The sequence below is a fragment of the Bos grunniens genome, chromosome 12, assembly GCF_055505025.1.
Source record: "Bos grunniens cultivar Pamir isolate PY7600 chromosome 12, Bosgru_T2T1.0, whole genome shotgun sequence".
NCBI lineage: Eukaryota > Metazoa > Chordata > Mammalia > Artiodactyla > Bovidae > Bos > Bos grunniens.
Genome location: NC_141176.1, coordinates 75,608,278 through 75,627,431, shown reverse-complemented (window position 1 = coordinate 75,627,431; position 19,154 = coordinate 75,608,278). Strand labels below are relative to the sequence as shown.

The 19,154-nt window shown below is 38.0% G+C and overlaps 1 protein-coding gene and 1 long non-coding RNA gene across 2 annotated transcripts in view; one reads left to right on the top strand and one right to left on the bottom strand.

Moving 5' to 3' along the window:
* Window positions 1-19,154, top strand: part of LOC147361921 (ATP-binding cassette sub-family C member 4-like) — a 135,914-nt gene that overhangs the window by 70,916 nt on the left and 45,844 nt on the right. Inside the window, exon 19 of the mRNA XM_086330244.1 lies at window positions 8,688-8,834. Coding sequence (XP_086186370.1) covers window positions 8,688-8,834 — 147 coding nt within the window. The remainder of the gene's footprint in view (window positions 1-8,687; window positions 8,835-19,154) is intronic.
* LOC147361922 (uncharacterized) lies at window positions 8,659-17,159 on the bottom strand. Its single transcript, XR_015138395.1, has 2 exons — window positions 12,618-17,159; window positions 8,659-9,967 (listed from the first exon to the last, which is right to left on the bottom strand). It is a non-coding gene; the product is annotated as an uncharacterized LOC147361922 (long non-coding RNA).

Sequence of the window (19,154 nt, the reverse complement as noted above, 5' to 3'; positions counted from 1 at the left end):
TCAAAGATGGAGAAGCTCTATGCTGCTGCTAAGTCGCTTCAGTTGTGTCCCTCTCTGTGTGACCCCATAGACGGCAGCCCACCAGGCTCTCCCATCCCTGGGATTCTCCAGGCAAGAACACTGGAGTGGGTTGCCAATTCCTTCTCCAGTGCATGAAAGTGAAAAGTGAAAGGGAAGTCACTCAGTCGTGTCTGACTCTTAGCGACCTCATGGAGAAGCTCTATACAGTCAGCAAAGATAAGACCAGGAGCTGACTGTGGCTCAGATCATAAACTCCTTATTGCCAACTTTAGACTTAAAATGAAGAAAGCAGGGGAAAACCACTAGACCATTCAGGTATGACCTAACTCAAATCCCTTATGATTATACAGTGGAAGTGAGAAATAAATTCAAGGGATTAGATCTGATAGAGTGCCTGAAGAACTATGGACAGAGGTTTGTAACATTATACAGGAGGCAGGGATCAAGACTATACAAGAAAAATAAATGAAAAAGGCAAACTGGTTGTCTGAGGAGGCCTTACAAATAGCTCTGAGAAAAAGAGAAGTGAAAGGCAAAGGAGAACACATGTATACCTGTGGTGGATTCATTTTGATATTTGGCAAAACTAATACAATTATGTAAAGTTTAAAAATAAAATAATTTTTTTTAAAAAGGAGAGATAAACACATTAGAATGCAGAGTTTCAAAGAATAGCAAGAAGAAATAAGAAAGCCTTCCTCAGTGATCAATGCAAAGAAATAGAGGAAAACAATAGAATGGGAAAGACTAGAGGTCTTTTCAGGAAAATTAGAGGTACCTAGGGAATATTTCATGCAAAGATGAGCACAATAAAGGACAGAAATGGTATGGACCTAACAGAAGTAGAAGATATTAAGAAGAGGTGGCAAGAATACACAGAAGAACTGTACAAAAAAGATCTTCATGACCAAGATAATCACTATGGTGTGACCACTCACCTAGAACCAGACATCCTGGAATGCAAAGGTAAGTGGCCCTTAGGAAGCATCACTATGAACAAAGCTAGTGGAGGTGATGGAATTCCAGTTGATCTATTTCAAATCCTAAAAGATGATGCTTTGAAAGTGCTGCACTCAATATGCCAGCAAATTTGGAAAACTCAGCAGTGGCCACAGGACTGGAAAAGATCAGTTTTCATTCCAATCCCAAATAAAAGCAATGTCAAAGAATGCTTTAACTGTTGCACAATTGCACTCATCTCACATGCTAGTAAAGTAATGCTCAAAATTCTCCAAGCTAGGCTTCAATAGCATGTGAACCATGAACTTCCAGATGTCCAAGCTGGACTTAGAAAAGGCAGAGGAACCAGAGATCAGATTTCCAACATCCATTGGATCATTGAAAAAACAAGAGCATTCCAGAAAAAAAAAACATCTACTTCTGCTTTATTGACTATGACAAAGCTGTTGACTCTGTGGATCACAACAAACTGTAGAAAATTCTTAAAGAGATGAGAATACCAGACCACCTGACCTGCCTCCTAAGAAAGCTGTATGCAGGTCAGGAAGCAACAGTTAGAACTGGACATGGAACAACAGACTGATTCCAATTCAGGAAATGAGGACATCAAGGCTGTATGTTGTCACCTTGCTTATTTATGTTATATGCAGGGTACATCATGAGAAACGCTGTGCTGGATGAAGCAAAAACTGAAATCAAAATTGCTGGGAGAAATATCAATAACCTCAGATATGTAGATGACAATACCCTTATGGCAGAAAGCAAAGAAGAACTAAAGAGCCTCTTGATGAAAGTGAAAGTGGAGAGTGAAAAAGTTGGTTTAAAGCTCAACATTCAGAAAACTAAGATCATGGCATCCGGTCCCATCACTTCTTGGCAAATAAATGGGGAAACAGTGGAAACAGTGACAGACTTTATTTTTTTGATTTCCAAAATCACTGAAGATGTTGCCATTGGCCATAAAATTAAAAATGCTTGCTCCTTGGAAGAAAAGCTATGACCAACCTAGACAGCATGTTAAAAAGCAGAGACATTACTTTGCCAACAAAGTTCCGTCTAGTCAAGACTATGGTTTTTCCAGTGGTTATGTATGGATGTTAGAGTTGGACTATAGAGAAAGCTGAGCACTGAAGAATTGATGCTTTTGAATTGTGGTGTTGGAGAAGACTCTTGAGAGTCCCTTGGACTGCAAGGAGATCCAACCAAGCCATCCTAAAGGAGATCAGTCCTGGATGTTCATTGGAAGGACTGATGTTGAAGCTGAAACTCCAATACTTTGGCCACCTGATGCAAAGAACTGACTCATTTGAAAAAACCCTGATGCTGGGAAAGATTGAAGGCAAGAGGAGAGAGGGATGACAGAGGATGAGATGGTTGAATGGTATCACTGACTCAATGGACATCAGTTTGAGTAAACTCTGGAAGTTGGTGATGGACAGGGAGGCCTGGCGTTCTGCAGTCCATGGTGTCTGAAAGAGTCAGACATGACTGAGCAACTGAACTGAACTGCTGGCAACTTTACTTTTAGTTTTTTGAGGACCCTCCACTGTTTGCCACAGTGATTGCCTCAGTTTACGTTCCTACCAACAGTGTTCATATGTTCCCTTTTCACCACACCCTCTTCAACATCTGTTATTTGTATTTTTCAATGATGGTCATTATGACTGATGTTGAGTGGTACCTTATTGTAGTTTTCATTTCATAACTAGCAATGTTAAGTATCTTTGTATAGATCTGTTGGCATATATCTGTGTATGTCTTCTTTGGAAAAATGTCTATTTAAGTCATCTGTCCATTTTTTGAGCAGGTTTGCTTGTCGTTGAATTATATAAGCTGTTTTTAGATTTTGAAAATTAAGGCTTTGTCAATCACATCAATTTCAAAGGTTTTCTTTCAGTCTGTAGGTTGTCTTTCCATTTTATTTATGGTTTCCTTTGCTGTGCAGAAGCTTATAAGTTTGATTAGGTCCCATTTGTTTATTTTTGGTTTTATTTCTATCACCTTGGGAGACTGACCTAAGAAATCATTGGTACAATTATGTGAGAGGAAGTTTTACCTGTGTTCTCTTCTAGGAGTCTTATGGTGTCATGTCATATTTAAGTCTTGAAGCCATTTGGAGTTTATTTTTGTGTGAGAGTTGTTCTAACATCAGTGATTTACATACAGCTGTCCAACTTTCCCAAAACTACTTACTGAAGATACTGTCTTTTATAATATACATTGTATATAATAAACAAGTCTTGCCTCTTCTGTTGACGATTAACTTTAACAGGTGTTGAAGGTGTATGCATTTATTTCTTGGCTCTCTGTTCCATTTATTCATAGTCTATTTTTGTGCCAAAACTGCACCATTTTGATAACTATAGCTTTGTACTATCATCTGAAGTCTGGGAGGGCTATGACTCCTGCTTTGTTCTTTATCCTCAGGATTGCTTTGGCAGTTCTAGATTTCTTGTGGTTCCATATAAGTTTTAGCTGTATTTGTTAGTTTCATGAAAAATTTATGTGTAATTTGATAGGGATCTTGTTAAATCTGTAGATTGCTTTGGGTAGTATGGCCATTTTAACAGTATTAACAGTATTAATTCTTCCAATCCAAGAGCATGGAATATCTTTGCATTTCTTTGGATCATGTTTAGTTTCCTCTTTTAATGTTTTATAAATCTTTCACCTCCTTGATTATGTTTATTCCTGGGTATTTTAAGTTTTTTTGATGTGATTTTGATTTGTTTTTACATTCCTTTTATAATGTTTCATTATGAGTATAAAAAATAACTTGGTTCAGTGTGTCAATCTTGTATCCTTATGCCTTGCTGAATTCATTTACCAGTTCTATTAGTTTTTGTGTGGAGTCTTTACAGTTTTGTATATATATTATCATCTGCATATAGTGACAGTTTTACCTCTTCCCTCAAAATGTGGATAAATTTGATTTCTTTTTCTTGTCTTATGGCTGTAGCTAGGACTTCAAGTACTGTGCTGCATAGAAGTAGTGAGAGTGGGCATCCTTGTCTTTCTCCAAATTTTAACAGGAAGGCTTTCAGCTTTTCACCACTGAGTATTATATTGGCCGTATGCTTTGTCATAAATGGGCTTCCCTGGTGGCTCAGATGGTAAAGAATCTGACTGCAATGCATGATCCCTGGGTTGGGAAGATTCCCTGGAAAAGGGAATAGCTACTCACTCCAGTATTCTTGCCTGTAAAAATCCATGGACAGAGGAGCCTAATGGTCTGCATACAGTCCATGAAGTTGCAGAGTTGGACATGAATGAAAGACTTATACTTTCAGTTTGTCATAAATAATTTTCATTTTGTTGAGATTTATTTCCTCTGTACTTAATTTCTTAAGAGGTTTTTTTTTTTTTTTTATCATGAATGGATGTTCAATTTAATCAAATACTTTTTCTGTATTTATTAAGATGATCATGTGGCTTTTGTGTTTTCTTTAATTGATATGATGGATCATATCAATTGATTTGTGTATGTTAAACCATACTTGTAACCCTGGGATAAATCCAACTTGATCATAGTGCATGATTTTTTTTTTAATGTGTTGTTGGATTCAATTTGCTAATATTTTGTGGAGAATTTTTGCATCTATATTCATCAAGGATATTGTCCTATGATTTTCATTTTTGGTAGTATCTTTAACTGGTTTTGATATCAGGATGATGTTGGCTTTATGGAATGTCTTTGGGAATATTCCCTTTGCTTCAATCTTTTGGAAGAATTTGAGGATTGGTATAAGCTCTTCCTTTGTTGTTGGGTAAAGTTCACCTGTGAAGCCATCTGATCCTGGACTTTTGTGTGTAGGGATTTTTTTTTTTCAATTACAGATTCTATTTCATTTTAGTGATCAGTCTGTTCTAATTTTCTATGTCTTCTTGGTTCAGTTTTGGTGTGCTGTAGAATGGAGAAGGAAATGGCAACCCACTCCAGTATTCTTGCCTGGAGAATCCCACACACAGAGGAGCCTGGTGGGCTGCCATCTATGGGGTCACACAGAGCCGGACATGACTGAAGCAACTTTGCAGCAGTAGCAGCAGCAACATGTGTCTAGAAACTTGTCCATTTCTCATAGGTTGTCCAGTTTGTTAGTAAATACAGTTCATGGTTTATTTATGTATCTGTAGAATCAGTTGTTACTTATCCTCTTTCATTTATTATTTTGTTTATTTGGGTTCTCTCCTTTTATTCTTGGTAAGACTAACCAGAGGCTTGTCAATTTTGTTTACCCTTTCAGAGAACCAGCTTTTGGTTTTATTGATTTTTTTCTATTTTTTAAATATTTATTTCCTCTCTGATATTTATTATGTCCATCGTTTTGCTGATTTTAGGTTTTGTTCTTCTTTTTCTAATTCTTTTAGGTGGTAGGTTAGGTTGTTTATTTGAGGTTTTTCTTGTTTCTTGAAGAAGACCTACTTTACTATGAACTTCCCTTTAAGAACTGCTTTTGCTGCACTCTATAGATTTTGTATGGCTGTTTTCATTGTCATTTGTATTTTTAAATGTCCTCCTTGATTTAATCATTGATCCATTTTTTTTTCCCTTAGTAGCATGTTTTTGTGTGTGTGTGCACTCAATTGCTCAGCTGTGTCGACTCTTCATGACCACATGGACTATAGCCCACCAGGCTACTCAGTCCATGAGATTTTCCAGACAAGAATACTGGCTGCTAAGTTGCTTCAGTCGTGTCCGACTCTGTGCAACCCCATAGATGGCAGCCCACCAGGATCCCCTGTCCCTGGGATTCTCCAGGCAAGAACACTGGAGTGGGTTGCCATTTGCTTCTCCAATGCGTGAAAGTGAAAAATGAAAGTGAAGTCGCTCAGTCGTGTCTGACTCTTAGCGACCCCATGGACTGCAGCCTATCAGGCTCCTCCGTCCATGGGCTTTTCCAGGCAAGAACACTGGAGTGGGAGTGGGTTGCTATTTCCTACTCCAGGATATTTTCCTGACCCAAGGATTGAACCCACATTTCTTGCATCAGTAGGCGGATTCTTTATCACTGCATCACCTGGAAAATCCAGCATGTTGTTTAGTTTCCATGTAATCTTTCTTTCCTTATTTTTCTGTGGTTGATTTCTAGTTTTATGCAATTGTGGTCAGAAAAGATACTTGAAATAATTCCTGTCCTCTTAAATTTGTTGAGGCTTGTTTTGTGCTATCGTATGGGTCCATCCTAGAGAATGGTCCATCTGCACTTGAAAAGAATGAGTATGTTAGGGTTTATTGGGATATAATGTCCTATAAATATCTAGTAAGTCTGATTTTTCTATGGTTTCATTTAAGATCTCTGTTGTGAGTGGGGTGTTCAAGGCTCCTACTATTATTGCATCCTCATCAATTTCTCCCTTTATGTCTATCAGTATGTGTTCCATGTATTTGGATGCTCCTATATTAGTTGCATATATGTTGACAAGTGTACTATCTTCCTATATTGATCTTTTCATCATTATCTAGTGTCCTTCTATATTTTCCAGTATAATCTTTGTTTTAAAGTCTATTTTGTCTGATATGAGTATTGTTGCCTCCACTTTCTTGTTATTTCATGAAATATCTATTTCTGTCCCCTCACTTTCAATCTATGTGTGTCCTTTGCCCTGATGCAGGTCTCTTATAAGCAGCATATTGTATATTGTATGCTCTTATTATTTTTATTCAGTATGCCACTTTGTGTATTTTGTGTGTTTAGTTCTTTGACATTTAAGGTAATTTTTGATATGTATATATTTATCACCATCTTCAACTTTGTTTTCTCGTTGATTTTTATTTCTTCTTTGTTCCTTATCTTTTATTTTTTCTTTTCTAGTTTTGATGATTTTCTTTTGTGTTATGCTTCTGCTCTCTTCTTTTTGGCTTTGGAATCTATTGTATGTTTTTGATTTATGGTTACCCTCTTTTTCAATTATGTTAACTTCTTCCTATATCTGCTTGCTTTAAACTGGTAGTCATATAAGCTTAGGGCTTCTCTGGTGACTCAGTGGTAAAGAATCCATCTGCCAATGCAGGAGACAAGGCTTCTAGGGTTGGGAAAGATCCCCTGGAGAAGGAAATGGCAACCTACTCCAGTATTCTTGCCTGGAAAGATCCATGGATACAGGAGCCTGGTGGGCTGTAATCCATAGGCTCACAAGAGTCAAACATGACTTAGCAACATGACTTAACAACATATAGGCTTAAACACATTCTGAAAGAATATCTGTATTTTCTTACTCTCATATCCCATTTTATGATTTTGATGTGCCTCTTATACATCTTAATGTTTACCCTTTTGCTGTTCATGTGGTTATCATCGATTTCACAGAAAAAAATGTTTAATCTATGTATTGGCTTATTTAAGTGATTTTCTGTCCAACTGTGATATTCTCTTTCCCATGGAATCTTGCTTCTTTTCTGTTTAGAGAAGACCTTATAGTATATGGTGTGTGTGGGTTGGGGGTGGGGGCGGTCTTCCCTGATAACTCAGTTGGTAAAGAATCTGCCTGCAATGCAGGAGACCTGGGTTTGATTCCTGAGTTGGGAAGATTCACTGGAGAAGGGATAGGCTACCCACTCCAGTATTCTGGCCTGGAGAATTCCATGGACTGTAGTCCACAGGGTCACAAAGGACAAGACTGAGCGACTTTCATTTTCACTTTTCGTATATCCTTTAGGACAGTTTGGTATTGTTTTGCTGTTTGCTTGTCTGAGAACTTTTATCTCTCCTTCTAAGTGCTCATCTTGCTGGATAGAGTATGTTAGGTTGCAGATTTTTTTCCCTTTTAGGACCTTGAATATATCTTGCCATTCCCTTCTTGCCTGCAACTTTTCTGTAGAAACAACAACTAATAGCCTTGGCCCAGGGTGGGCTGGGGATGGGGGTGGGATTCCTTTGTAATTAACTTTTGTTTTTCTCTTGCTGCCTTTGAATCTTCTCTTTAACTTCTGCCATTTTAATTGTATATGTCTTTGTTTAGGTCTGTTCAGGCTTATCTCACTTGGGACCCTCTGCTTCTGTACTAAAATATCTGTTTCCTTCTTTATATTTGGAAAGTTTTCTGCCATAGTTTCTTCAGATACATTTTAATCCTTTTTTTCCTCTTTATTCTCCTTCAGGAATTTCTATTATGCCTAGATTGGCATGCTTTATATTATCAAATAGGTCTCATATTGCTTTTTTTTTTTTTTTTTTTACATTTGTGTTTCTGTCTGCTGTTCTGATTGGGTGATTTCCCGTGATCAATCTTTCACATCACATATTCATTTTCTGCATTATTCAGTCTACTATTTATTGCCTTAAAGCCAACTTTTGTTTGGTACCAAAACATACCTCACTTTTAAATTGTGAGACATGTTGTAATTAGTAAGATTTGATATTCAGAGAGAAAAAGATGACTGCATTTTATCATTTTCTTTCTTCTCAGTTTTATTAGAACTTGTACTTGAATTAGGAAAGCCTGAAGTTGTAGCTTACACCTGCTGTTTTCCCCATGTGGTTTCTATTTAATGAGAAACAGTGATTTTTATATTCTTTATAAATGTATTTGTGATTGTATTAAACTCTTATAGAATCTATTATATGTATAAATTTATATATTATATATGAATTTATACATAAATTATAGAATAAAATATATAATGCACTTATAAAGTGTTTGCTCTGCTTTAGGATCATTGAAGAAAAAGCAGAGATCTTGTGCTGAGTGATGTTTCTTTATTTCAGGTTTAAATGTATTTACCATCCTTTTTGGCATCACGAGATCTCTGGTTTTATTCTACATCCTTGTTCGTTCTTCACAAATTTTGCACAACAAAATGGTAGAGTCCATTTTGAGATCTCTGGTAGTGTTCTTCGATAGAAACTCAATAGGTAAGTCAGACACCAAGTTTTCTCAGTAAAAATGGTTGTTAACAAACCCATTTTGTGCCTTATTATAGCTTATGTTTGAAAATGGAGGAGATACTTGAAAGAAAATCACTGTCCTGTGTTGATCCATTTTCTATAAAAAGCTGATGTTTTTCCTCCTACCAGAGAAAATGAATATAGAAGCATATAAGCTTTTATTCCAATTTGTGTTTGTGGAAAAATAAATATTCCCTTTGCAGAATGATTTAGGAACCCATTTGTTGCCTGGCATACAAAACACCATATATTTGATGGAAGTGTATTTCAGTGTTGCTGACTACTCGAGTTAGTGGTAGTGAGGTGGATGAACCTATAGCCGTTATACAGAGTGAAGTAAGAAAGATTAAAACAAATATTGTATATTAATGCATATACATGGACTCTACAAAAATGGTACTGATGAACCTATTTGCAGGAAGGAGTGGAGACTCAGATGTAGAGAATGGACTTCCGGGCACACCAGGGGAAGGAGAGTAGCACAGACGTACAAACACTATCATGTGTAAAATAGACAGCTGGTGGGAAGTTGATATAAAACACAAGGAGCCCAGCCTGACACTTTGTGATAACCTAGAGGGGTGCAATGGGGAGGGGGGAGGGAGGCTCCAGAGGAAGGGGGTATATGTATAATTATGGCTAACTCACATTGTTGTACGGCAGAAACCAATACAACATTGTGAAGCAATTTTCCTCTAATTAAAAAAGAAATTAAAAAAATGTTGGCTGTGTTATGTGGTGTTAAGCTTCCCTGGTGGCTCAGATGATAAAGAATCAATCTACCTACAATGTGGGAGACTTAGGTTTGATCCCTGAGTTGGGAAGATCCCCTGGAGGAGGGCATGGCAACACAGTTCAGTATTCTTGCCTAGAGAATCCACATGGACACAGGAGCCTAGTGGGCTGCAGTCCATGGGGTCACAAAGAGTCAGACACGACTGAGAGACTAAGCACAGCCCACAAGCTAAGTTATTCTTTAGGAAGGACCTTCTTACAAGGAATCTCTCTCCATGAGACAGGCTGCGCATTTCTTTCTTTCATTTCCCATCCATTTCTGGAATCACAGAGCTTCTGGCATGTGTGGACACTTTGAGGTTTACCTAAAATGGCAATGATAAATTAATTAGAAGATTGATGAAATGTAAATATCCTCTTCAATGAAATTAACTCTATAGTGGACTTTTGCTGACATGTAAGAAGAGGCTTTGTGGTACGTAGCAGGTGGATGTTCAGTAGTAAGTTTCTCAATATGAGTGTCCCTGGAGGTTTCCCAGTGGTTGATGTCTCCACCCTGTGTCTTTCACCTATCCTGTTTTGGAAGGTAGCCTCTATACTGGGTTTCTTTGAGGAGTTAGTTCATCAGTGTACATGCCCACTTTATCTAATTGGTTAGATTTTTTGTGAGGCCCAGGGTGGCTTTGCTTATGCAAGTAATAATTGACAGGACCTGTTAAGGGAGGTGGGCTGGAGGTCAGACAGAAGTAGCCTTGACCTAGTCATCAACTAGCCACAGGACTGTAGGCCAAAGCAGGTGGACACTATTGGGCAGGCAGATCTCAAGGTAGGATTTGTCTGCCTTGATTTAAAAGTATGGACTCTCGAGCCAACTGCCTGGGTTCAGTACTGGTGCTAGTTACTAATAGTAATAGCAATTTATAATTATGTTAATACGTATGTGTTTGTTACTTAAATTCTCTATTTCTTGGTTTTCTTACCTGTAAAAATGAGGATTCTATTCACACCTGACTGATCTTATTTTTTTTCCTAATTTTATTTTATTTTTAAACTTTACATTATTGTATTAGTTTTGCCAAATATCAAAATGAATCCGCCACAGGTATACATGTGTTCCCCATCCCGAACCCTCCTCCCTCCTCCCTCCCCATACCATCCCTCTGGGCCGTCCCAGTGCACCAGCCCCAAGCATCCAGCATCGTGCATCGAACCTGGACTGGCAACTCATTTCCTACATGATATTTTACATGTTTCATTGCCATTCTCCCAAAACTTCCCACCCTCTCCCACAGAGTCCATAAGACTGTTCTATACATCAGTGTCTCTTTTGCTGTCTCGTACACCGGGTTATTGTTACCATCTTTCTAAATTCCATATATATGCGTTAGTATACTGTATTTATGTTTTTCCTTCTGGCTTACTTCACTCTGTATAATAGGCTCCAGTTTCATCCACCTCATTAGAACTGACTCAAATGTATTCTTTTTAATGGCTGAGTAATACTCCATTGTGTATATGTACCACAGCTTTCTTATCCATTCATCTGCTGATGGACATCTAGGTTGCTTCCATGTCTTGGCTATTATAAAGAGTGCTGCGATGAACATTGGGGTACATGTGTCTCTTTCCCTTCTGGTTTCCTCAGTGTGAATGCCCAGCAGTGGGATTGCTGGATCATAAGGAAGTTCTATTTCCAGTTTTTTAAGGAATCTCCACACTGTTCTCCATAGTGGCTGTACTAGTTTGCATTCCCACCAACAGTGTAAGAGGGTTCCCTTTTCTCCACACCCTCTCCAGCATTTATTATTTGTAGACTTTTGGATCGCAGCCATTCTGACTGGTGTGAAATGGTACCTCATAGTGGTTTTGATTTGCATTTCTCTGAGAATGAGTGATGTTGAGCATCTTTTCATGTGTTTGTTAGCCATCTGTATGTCTTCTTTGGAGAAATGTCTATTTAGTTCTTCCAGAGATAAATCCACGCACATATGGACACCTTATCTTTGACAAAGGAGGCAAGAATATACAATGGATTAAAGACAATCTCTTTAACAAGTAGTGCTGGGAAATCTGGTCAACCACTTGTAAAAGAATGAAACTGACTGATCTTAATGTTGTGGGTATTGTTGTTGTGCTCAGTCATTTGGTCGTGTGTAACTCTTTGTGACCCCATGGACTATAGCCCACCAGGCTCCTCTGTCCATGGAATTTTCTAGGCAAGAATACTGGAGTGGGTTGCCATTTCTGACTCCAAGGCATCTTCTTGACCCAGGAATCAAACCCGTGTCTCTTGCATCTCCTGCATTGGCAGTCAGATTTTTTATAACTGTGCCAAGTTAGTTAATACATTCACAGTGCTTAGCACATGGTCGGTGCCTAATGAGCCTTAGTGACAATAATGACATGGTGTCTGGGAACTTCATCTCCTGTGAAGTGGAGATGCTGCTCTTCCTGTTTCACAAGACTGTTGTGAGGATTAAATAAGAATGTTGAGGGCAGCGTCTTGTGTAAATTTTTCAGTGCATGTTGTTTGCCCAGGCACTGTGAGGAGCACAGGATGGTAAAATGCAGTGGCCCACACAGATCACATCTTATTAGGAAGTTAGAACAAGGAAGTGACTGGAGGAGCCCCATGCTATTATGGCTGTGAAGTTGCTCCACTTTGCCTGTTAATGTGAAAACTACACTTGTAAAGTTGGGAGCATTAAAAGGAACTGAATTTCTATTATTTCAGCCTCTGAGGTCTCATGACCACAGTTAGCCAGGTTCTTCATGTTCAAGACCTATAGGCTTCTCTAGACACTAGTTCATTTATTATTCAAGAATTTGGGACCAAGTTTAAATCTTCAAGTTCACTGATCTTAGAGCAGCCAGCACACTAATGTTTATCTTGCTTCCCCCTCCTATATCTAGTAGCAGGACTTCATTCCTTCAAGAAAATTCAAACTCAAATAAGTATCACAAAGATAAGCCTAGTTTGCCCAAAAGGTTTGGGTCAATCAATTATCTACTCACTTAGTGGTAGATTAAATTGAACTCTTTCCTATCGTATTTTCAAAAGTAGAGTTTGTAATACATAATTTAGGATGGACTTTGTTTCTGGTATATGATGTCATGAAGAGAAAACCACATATATTAGTTCACTAGAAGCTGTTTCATGGAACCATAAATTTCTGTTGACTGTCGGTCAAGCTTCCAAGTTCTGTTTTCTGTCAGTTTTCTGTCACCAAATTTCTGCTGTCTGTCAATAAAGGAGACAAAACTGCCAAACAGTTAATACATTTCCCTGGGATTTAATGTGCATTGAAGATGAATCTTAGGAGGATCAAATATTTGATACCTAATTGTTTTACTTTATAAACTATAGGCCCTTAAAAGGTAAAAGGGAGGAATGCTGATTTTTGAATGTTAATCTTGACATAGCCCTGTGAATGGAAGGAAAATAAATACCTATTTCAAAATGATGAGTCATCAGTGTTACTAGAAAACTGTTTTTTCCTTGATTTAAGATTAAGTAAACACTTGTGACACAAATAGCCAGATTAACAAAAGGTATAAAAGGCAGCACCAGTGTAACCTAGACAATTAGTGGTTTATCTTACAAGATCAGCTAGTTTTATTAACAAATTGACCAATGTTTTAGACCAGGTGAGTAGATTTCACTCCTACAATGAGAAATTCTAAAAACTGAAGGAGGTTGAATTCCTTTTGGTGCCAAATTTTCTAACCACTCCCATCTCCCTTCACAAAGCAACTGTAGGAGTTTCATGCTTAATTGGCCTGGTTTTCAGGTATGTCTTCTCTTGGTTCTTGCTGTATCCAATGACTGCTTTCTAGATGAGATTAAGGTTTGAAGTCTTAGGTGCTAAAATGAGTACCTTATAAATTGTGGATAAATATTGAGTATTTTTTAAAACATACCTCATCTTTTCTCTTCCCTTAATTGTTATGTCCATTTTTTAAAATTTGATGTCAGATAAGAGAGGAAACTTTGATTGTCATCAGTATACATTTAAAATCTATTAATAGACATGGAGTTGGGATGAAGGCAGAGATGTTCCAGTGTCTCAGTTCTGCTAGGACAAAGCTTTGTAATAGCTGTGCCAGTCACTTCACTGGCACAGTCAAGATCCTTTTGACAGAAGCACAGTTATCTTAAGCAGCACTGATTCAGAGTGGTATCAGTGGTATCACTGATTCAGAGAGAGAGAGAGAGAAAGGCTCCTTTTGAATTAGACTGTCACACTGGAATAAGATCCATATTATTAGATTCTATTAAAGAGTTGTGAAATTTAAAGTTTGAAAATTAACCAGCAAATTAAAATGACTCTAGACTTTACCCAGACTAAATTGAATGGTTTTTCGTTATTTTTCAATAGTGGTTTTGAACCAATATGTCATGTGGGATCCATATTACCCTTGGTAAAGAAAACAGACTTTGGAGTCAGCTCTTCTGAATGTGGGAGGTCAGGGGTCGCAGCCAAGAGGAGTTACCCCACGTCTGAGGTCAGGGGCACGGCCAAGAGGAGCTATCCCACATCCAAGTTTTGCCAAAAGAACTCACTGGTCATAGCAAACATCGTCTTCCAACAACAAAAGAGAAGACTCTACACATGGATATCATCAGATGGTCAACACCGAAATCAGATTGATTATATTCTTTGCAACCAAAGATGGAGAAGCTCTATCCAGTTAGCAAAAACAAGACCGGGAGCTGACTGTGGCACAGAACATGAACTCCTTATTGCCAAATTCAGACTTAAATTGAAGAAAGTAGGGAAAACCACTAGACCATTCAGGTATGACCTAAATCAAATCCCTTATGATTATACAGTGGAAGTGAGAAATAGATTTAAGGGACTAGATCTGATAGAGTGCCTGATGAACTATGGACTGAGGTTCGTGACATTGTACAGGAGATAAGGATCAAGACCATCCCAATAGAAAAGAAATGCAAAAAAGGAAAATGGCTGTCTGAGGAGGCCTTACAAACAGCTGTGAAAAGAAGAAAAGTGGAAAGAAGAAAAGTGAAAAGCAAAGGAGAAAAGGAAAGATATTCCCATTTGAATGCAGAGTTCCAAAGAATAGAAAGGAGAGATAAGAAAGCCTTCCTCAGTGATCGGTGCAAAGAAATAGAGGAAAACAACAGAATGGGAAAGACTAGAGATCTCTTCAAGAAAATTAGAGATACCAAGGGAACATTTCATGCAAAGATGGGCTCAATAAAGGACAGCAATGGTATGGACCCAACAGAAGCAGAAGATATTAAGAAAAGTGGCAAGAATACACAGAAGAACTATACAAAAAAGATCTTCACAACCCAGATAATCATGATGATGTGATTACTCACCTAGAGCCAGACATCCTGGAATATGAAGTCAAGTGGGCCTTAGAAAGCATCACTATGAGCAAAGCTAGTGGAGGTGATGGAATTCCAGTTGAGCTATTTCAAATCTTAAAAGATGATGCTGTGAAAGTGCTGCACTCAATACACCAGAAAATTTGGAAAACTCAGCAGTGGCCACAGGACTAGAAAAGGTCAGTTTTCATTCCAATCCCAAAGAAAGGCAATGCCAAAGAATGCTCAACTGCCACACAATTGCACTCATCTCACACGCTAGTAAAGTAATGCTCAAAATTCTCCAAGCCAGGCTTCAGCAGTACGTGAACTGTAAACTTCCAGATGTTCAAACTGGTTTTAGAAAAGGCAGCGGAACCAGAGATCAAATGGCCAACATCTGCTGGATCATCGAAAAAGCAAGAGAGTTCGAGAAAATCATCTAGTTCTGTTTTATTGACTGTGCCAAAGCCTTTGACTGTGTGGATTACCATAAACTGGAAAATTCTGAAAGAGATGGGAATACCAGACCACCTTACCTGTCTCTTGAGAAACCTATATGCAGGTCAGGAAACAACAGTTAGAACTGGACATGGAACAATGGACTGGTTCCAAATAGGAAAAGGAGTACGTCAAGGCTGTATATTGTCACCCTGCTTATTCAACTTATATGCAGAGTACATCATGAGAGACGCTGGTCTGGAAGAAGCCCAAGCTGGAATCAAGATTGCTGGGAGAAATATCAATAACCTCAGATATGCAGATGACACCACCCTTCTGGCAGAAAGTGAAGAAGAACAAAAGAGTCTCTATGAAAGTGAAAGAGGAGAGTGAAAAGGTTGACTTAAAGCTCAACATTCAGAAAACTAAGATCATGGCATCTGGTCCCATCACTTCATGGCAAATAGATGGGGAAACAGTGGAAACAGTGTCAGACTTTATTTTTGGGGGCTCCAAAATTACTGCAGATGGTAATTGCAGCCATGAAAGTAAAAAACGCTTACTCCTTGGAAGGAAACTTATGAGCAACCTAGATAGCATATTAAAAAACAGAGACATTACTTTGCCAACATAAGGTATAGTTTTTACAGTGATCATGTATGGATGTGAGAGTTGGACTGTGAAAAAAGCTGAGCACCAAAGAATTCATGCTTTTGAACTGTGGTGTTGAAGAAGACTTTGAGACTCCCTTGGACTGCAAGGAAATCCAACAAGTCCATCCTAAAGGAGATTAGTCCTGGGTTTTCATTGGAAGGACTGATGTTGAAGTTGAAACTCCAGTACTTTGGCCACCTCATGTGAAGAGTTGACTCATTGGAAAACACCTTGATTCTGGGAAGGATTGGGGGCAGGAGGAGAAGTGTACGACAGGGGATGAGATGGCTGGATGGCATCACCAACTCGATGGACATGAATTTGGGTAAACTTCGGGAGTTGGTGATGGATAGGGAGGCCTGGCGTGCTGCGATTCATGGGGTTGCAAAGAGTCAGACATAACTGAGCGACTGGACTGAACTGAACTTCTGAATGTGAATCCCATTCCAGCCACCAAGAGACAGGTCTTTGTCAAGTTTAACCTCTGTTGACCTCAACTTTTTCTGTAGAGTAGAGATAATAGTACTCAACTATTACTAGTACTCAACTATTACTAGTACTCAACTATTACTTAGTACTCTACTAAGTAGAGATAATATTCTCAACGTTTTTGTGTGTGAGAACAAGGAGAATTAATACATGTAAAGCATTTAAAGAAATGCATAGCAAATAGCTGGCATTAACTGATTGTTTGATTAACTGACCTGATGCAACGTTATGGATTTTTTGGTCTTTTTCTTCTATAAAATCCAAATTAATATGATAAATTTGATAAAACAATTGGGAATGGGAAACGATGCGTGTGATTTCCCAGATGCAAGGAAAAATAGAAAAATAACTAAGACAAATAAACCACAAAAAATCCACAGCATGTTTTTTCTTTGTTTACTTGTTTTGTCCTTGTTTCTGTTTTCATCAGGGCTTTGCTTCACTCATGAGTTCATTTTAATTTGGTTTCAGAGGGAGAGCTTAATTTTGCATATAAGCACCAAACATCTGGTTTACTTTTTGCTTGAAAATGATAAGGCAGAGAGGGTGGGAAGATTTGGGAGAATGACATTGAAACATGTAAAATATCATGTAAGAAACGAGTTGCCAGTCCAGGTTCGATGCACGATACTGGATGCTTGGGGCTAGTGCACTGGGACGACCCAGAGGGATGGTATGGGGAGGGAGGAGGGAGGAGGATTCAGGATGGGGAACACATGTATACCTGTGGTGGATTCATTTTGATATTTGGCAAAACTAATACAATTATGTAAAATTTAAAAATAAAATAAAATTTAAAAAAAATTAAAAAAAAGAAAGAAAATGATAAGGCAAAAGTTTCTTACAGGTCTATTGTGTAATAGACAGCTGGAAATTTTATAAAGTTATAAGTTCTATTTAAAATGAACATTGGAATTATTCCAGGGAAGTGGATGCACTTTTTAAGAGTAGCAGGAATTTACTATAGTTTTAAAAAAGGTTATTACTGGTCAAAACGTAGAATGCCTATGTATTCAGCTTTTTCAAAAAGTATGAAAAATGACAAATTTCTCAAGTGAGAATTAAAGTTGACCTAAGACAGTTTTAGATTGTCAAAGCTTCAAATTTCATTACAGGATGTTTTTAGAGACATTCTGTGTTTTGTTCAGTCTGGTTAAATCCAGGCAGTCTTTCTGCATTTCTAACACATGGACAGTCTGATACCTCAAAACTTCCTTTTATGCAAAATATGGTTAAAGCAACCTGGGATAAAAATGAGATTCCTGGTCAGTTCTTATAAGCTGTAGATTATATTTTTAAAGCTGTTAAAGGCATAACAAATGCAACAGAATAAATACAACAGAATAAATACTGCCCAATTAGCATTAGCAAACTAACCATGTAAATGTCATAACTTACCATTTGGGATATATAATGGCATTAAGGTCGGTGAAGAAATGCATAGTTTTGGGTAGAGAGACCTGAGTGAAGACAGAGAGCACTTACTCGATGAACACCTGGCTGTCAGGTAGCTGTGTGTGTTAGGCAGGGAGCATCTACTTGTCCTGAGTCTTACATTCAGCCTCAATCATGTCTGAAAGGCCTGAAACTCTGAAATGAATGATTCTGTCATCCTGTAGAACTCGCTTATATACATTTAATGAAAAAGAAAAGCAAAAATAGCTTATAAAACTTCAGAGGATTTTTGTGATAGTAGTTTCCATATACCATCTAATGTTTCAGAGATCTGCTGCATGACAGAGGTTTCAACTTTTGGCAGTTATAATTCTCTCAAAGATAGGAGCCACAGACTGCATTTTGCCCTGAAGGGCATTCGAGGTGCACTGGGCCAGGAAAAGTACCCTTCTTGGAGACAAAGTGCATGTACTTTTTAGGAGTGCATTCCTGTGACAGGAGGAGTCAACTGACAGGTGATGTCCTGTTCCCCCAGAATGAGCAGTTCTCACCTGGCCCACGTCTCTCATGGCCACCCCAGTTCTTATGGCTCATGGTTTAAGAATCCCCCCCAAATCATAAAACAATGCATATGGGCATTTTCCAGTGGACATGCTCCATAGCTTTTATCAGAGATCCTGCTCAGTGACAATCTTCCAAACCTTCAGTCTTTAGGATATATTGTTTTCATGGATTCTGAGAAGGGAAATAAAATCAATGATGATAAGTTACCTTTTAGTCATTAAGAAATATTTCTGTTTTCCTACCTATATGCCTCTGGTCTTCTTGGATGCTTAAGCATGAGTCTGTGTTTGCCCCACCTGCTGTACCTCTGCAAATAACGATTTATTACCCGTGTAGTTAGCTCATAACTTGGAAATGGCAGGAATCCACAATTTTTCAAAATGTAAGGTGCTTTAAACTTTTTTAAGGAAAAAAAAATTAGAGAGTTTGTAATTATGCTTATTTAAAAAGTATCAGCAAAATTAGTGTAATAATTGGGATTAATTTAAGTATTTTGTAGCTGTTTACCAATTTGGCACTTGGTAGATATCTCAGGTTGGATTGATATAAAGGAGGAAACTTTCTCAAATCCACCAACCTTTCTTGATACTGCCACGAGATTCCCCCCACCAATTCTTTTAAAAAATGCCTCAATTTCAATTCCCCACTGACGGTCATTTGGTATTTTTATT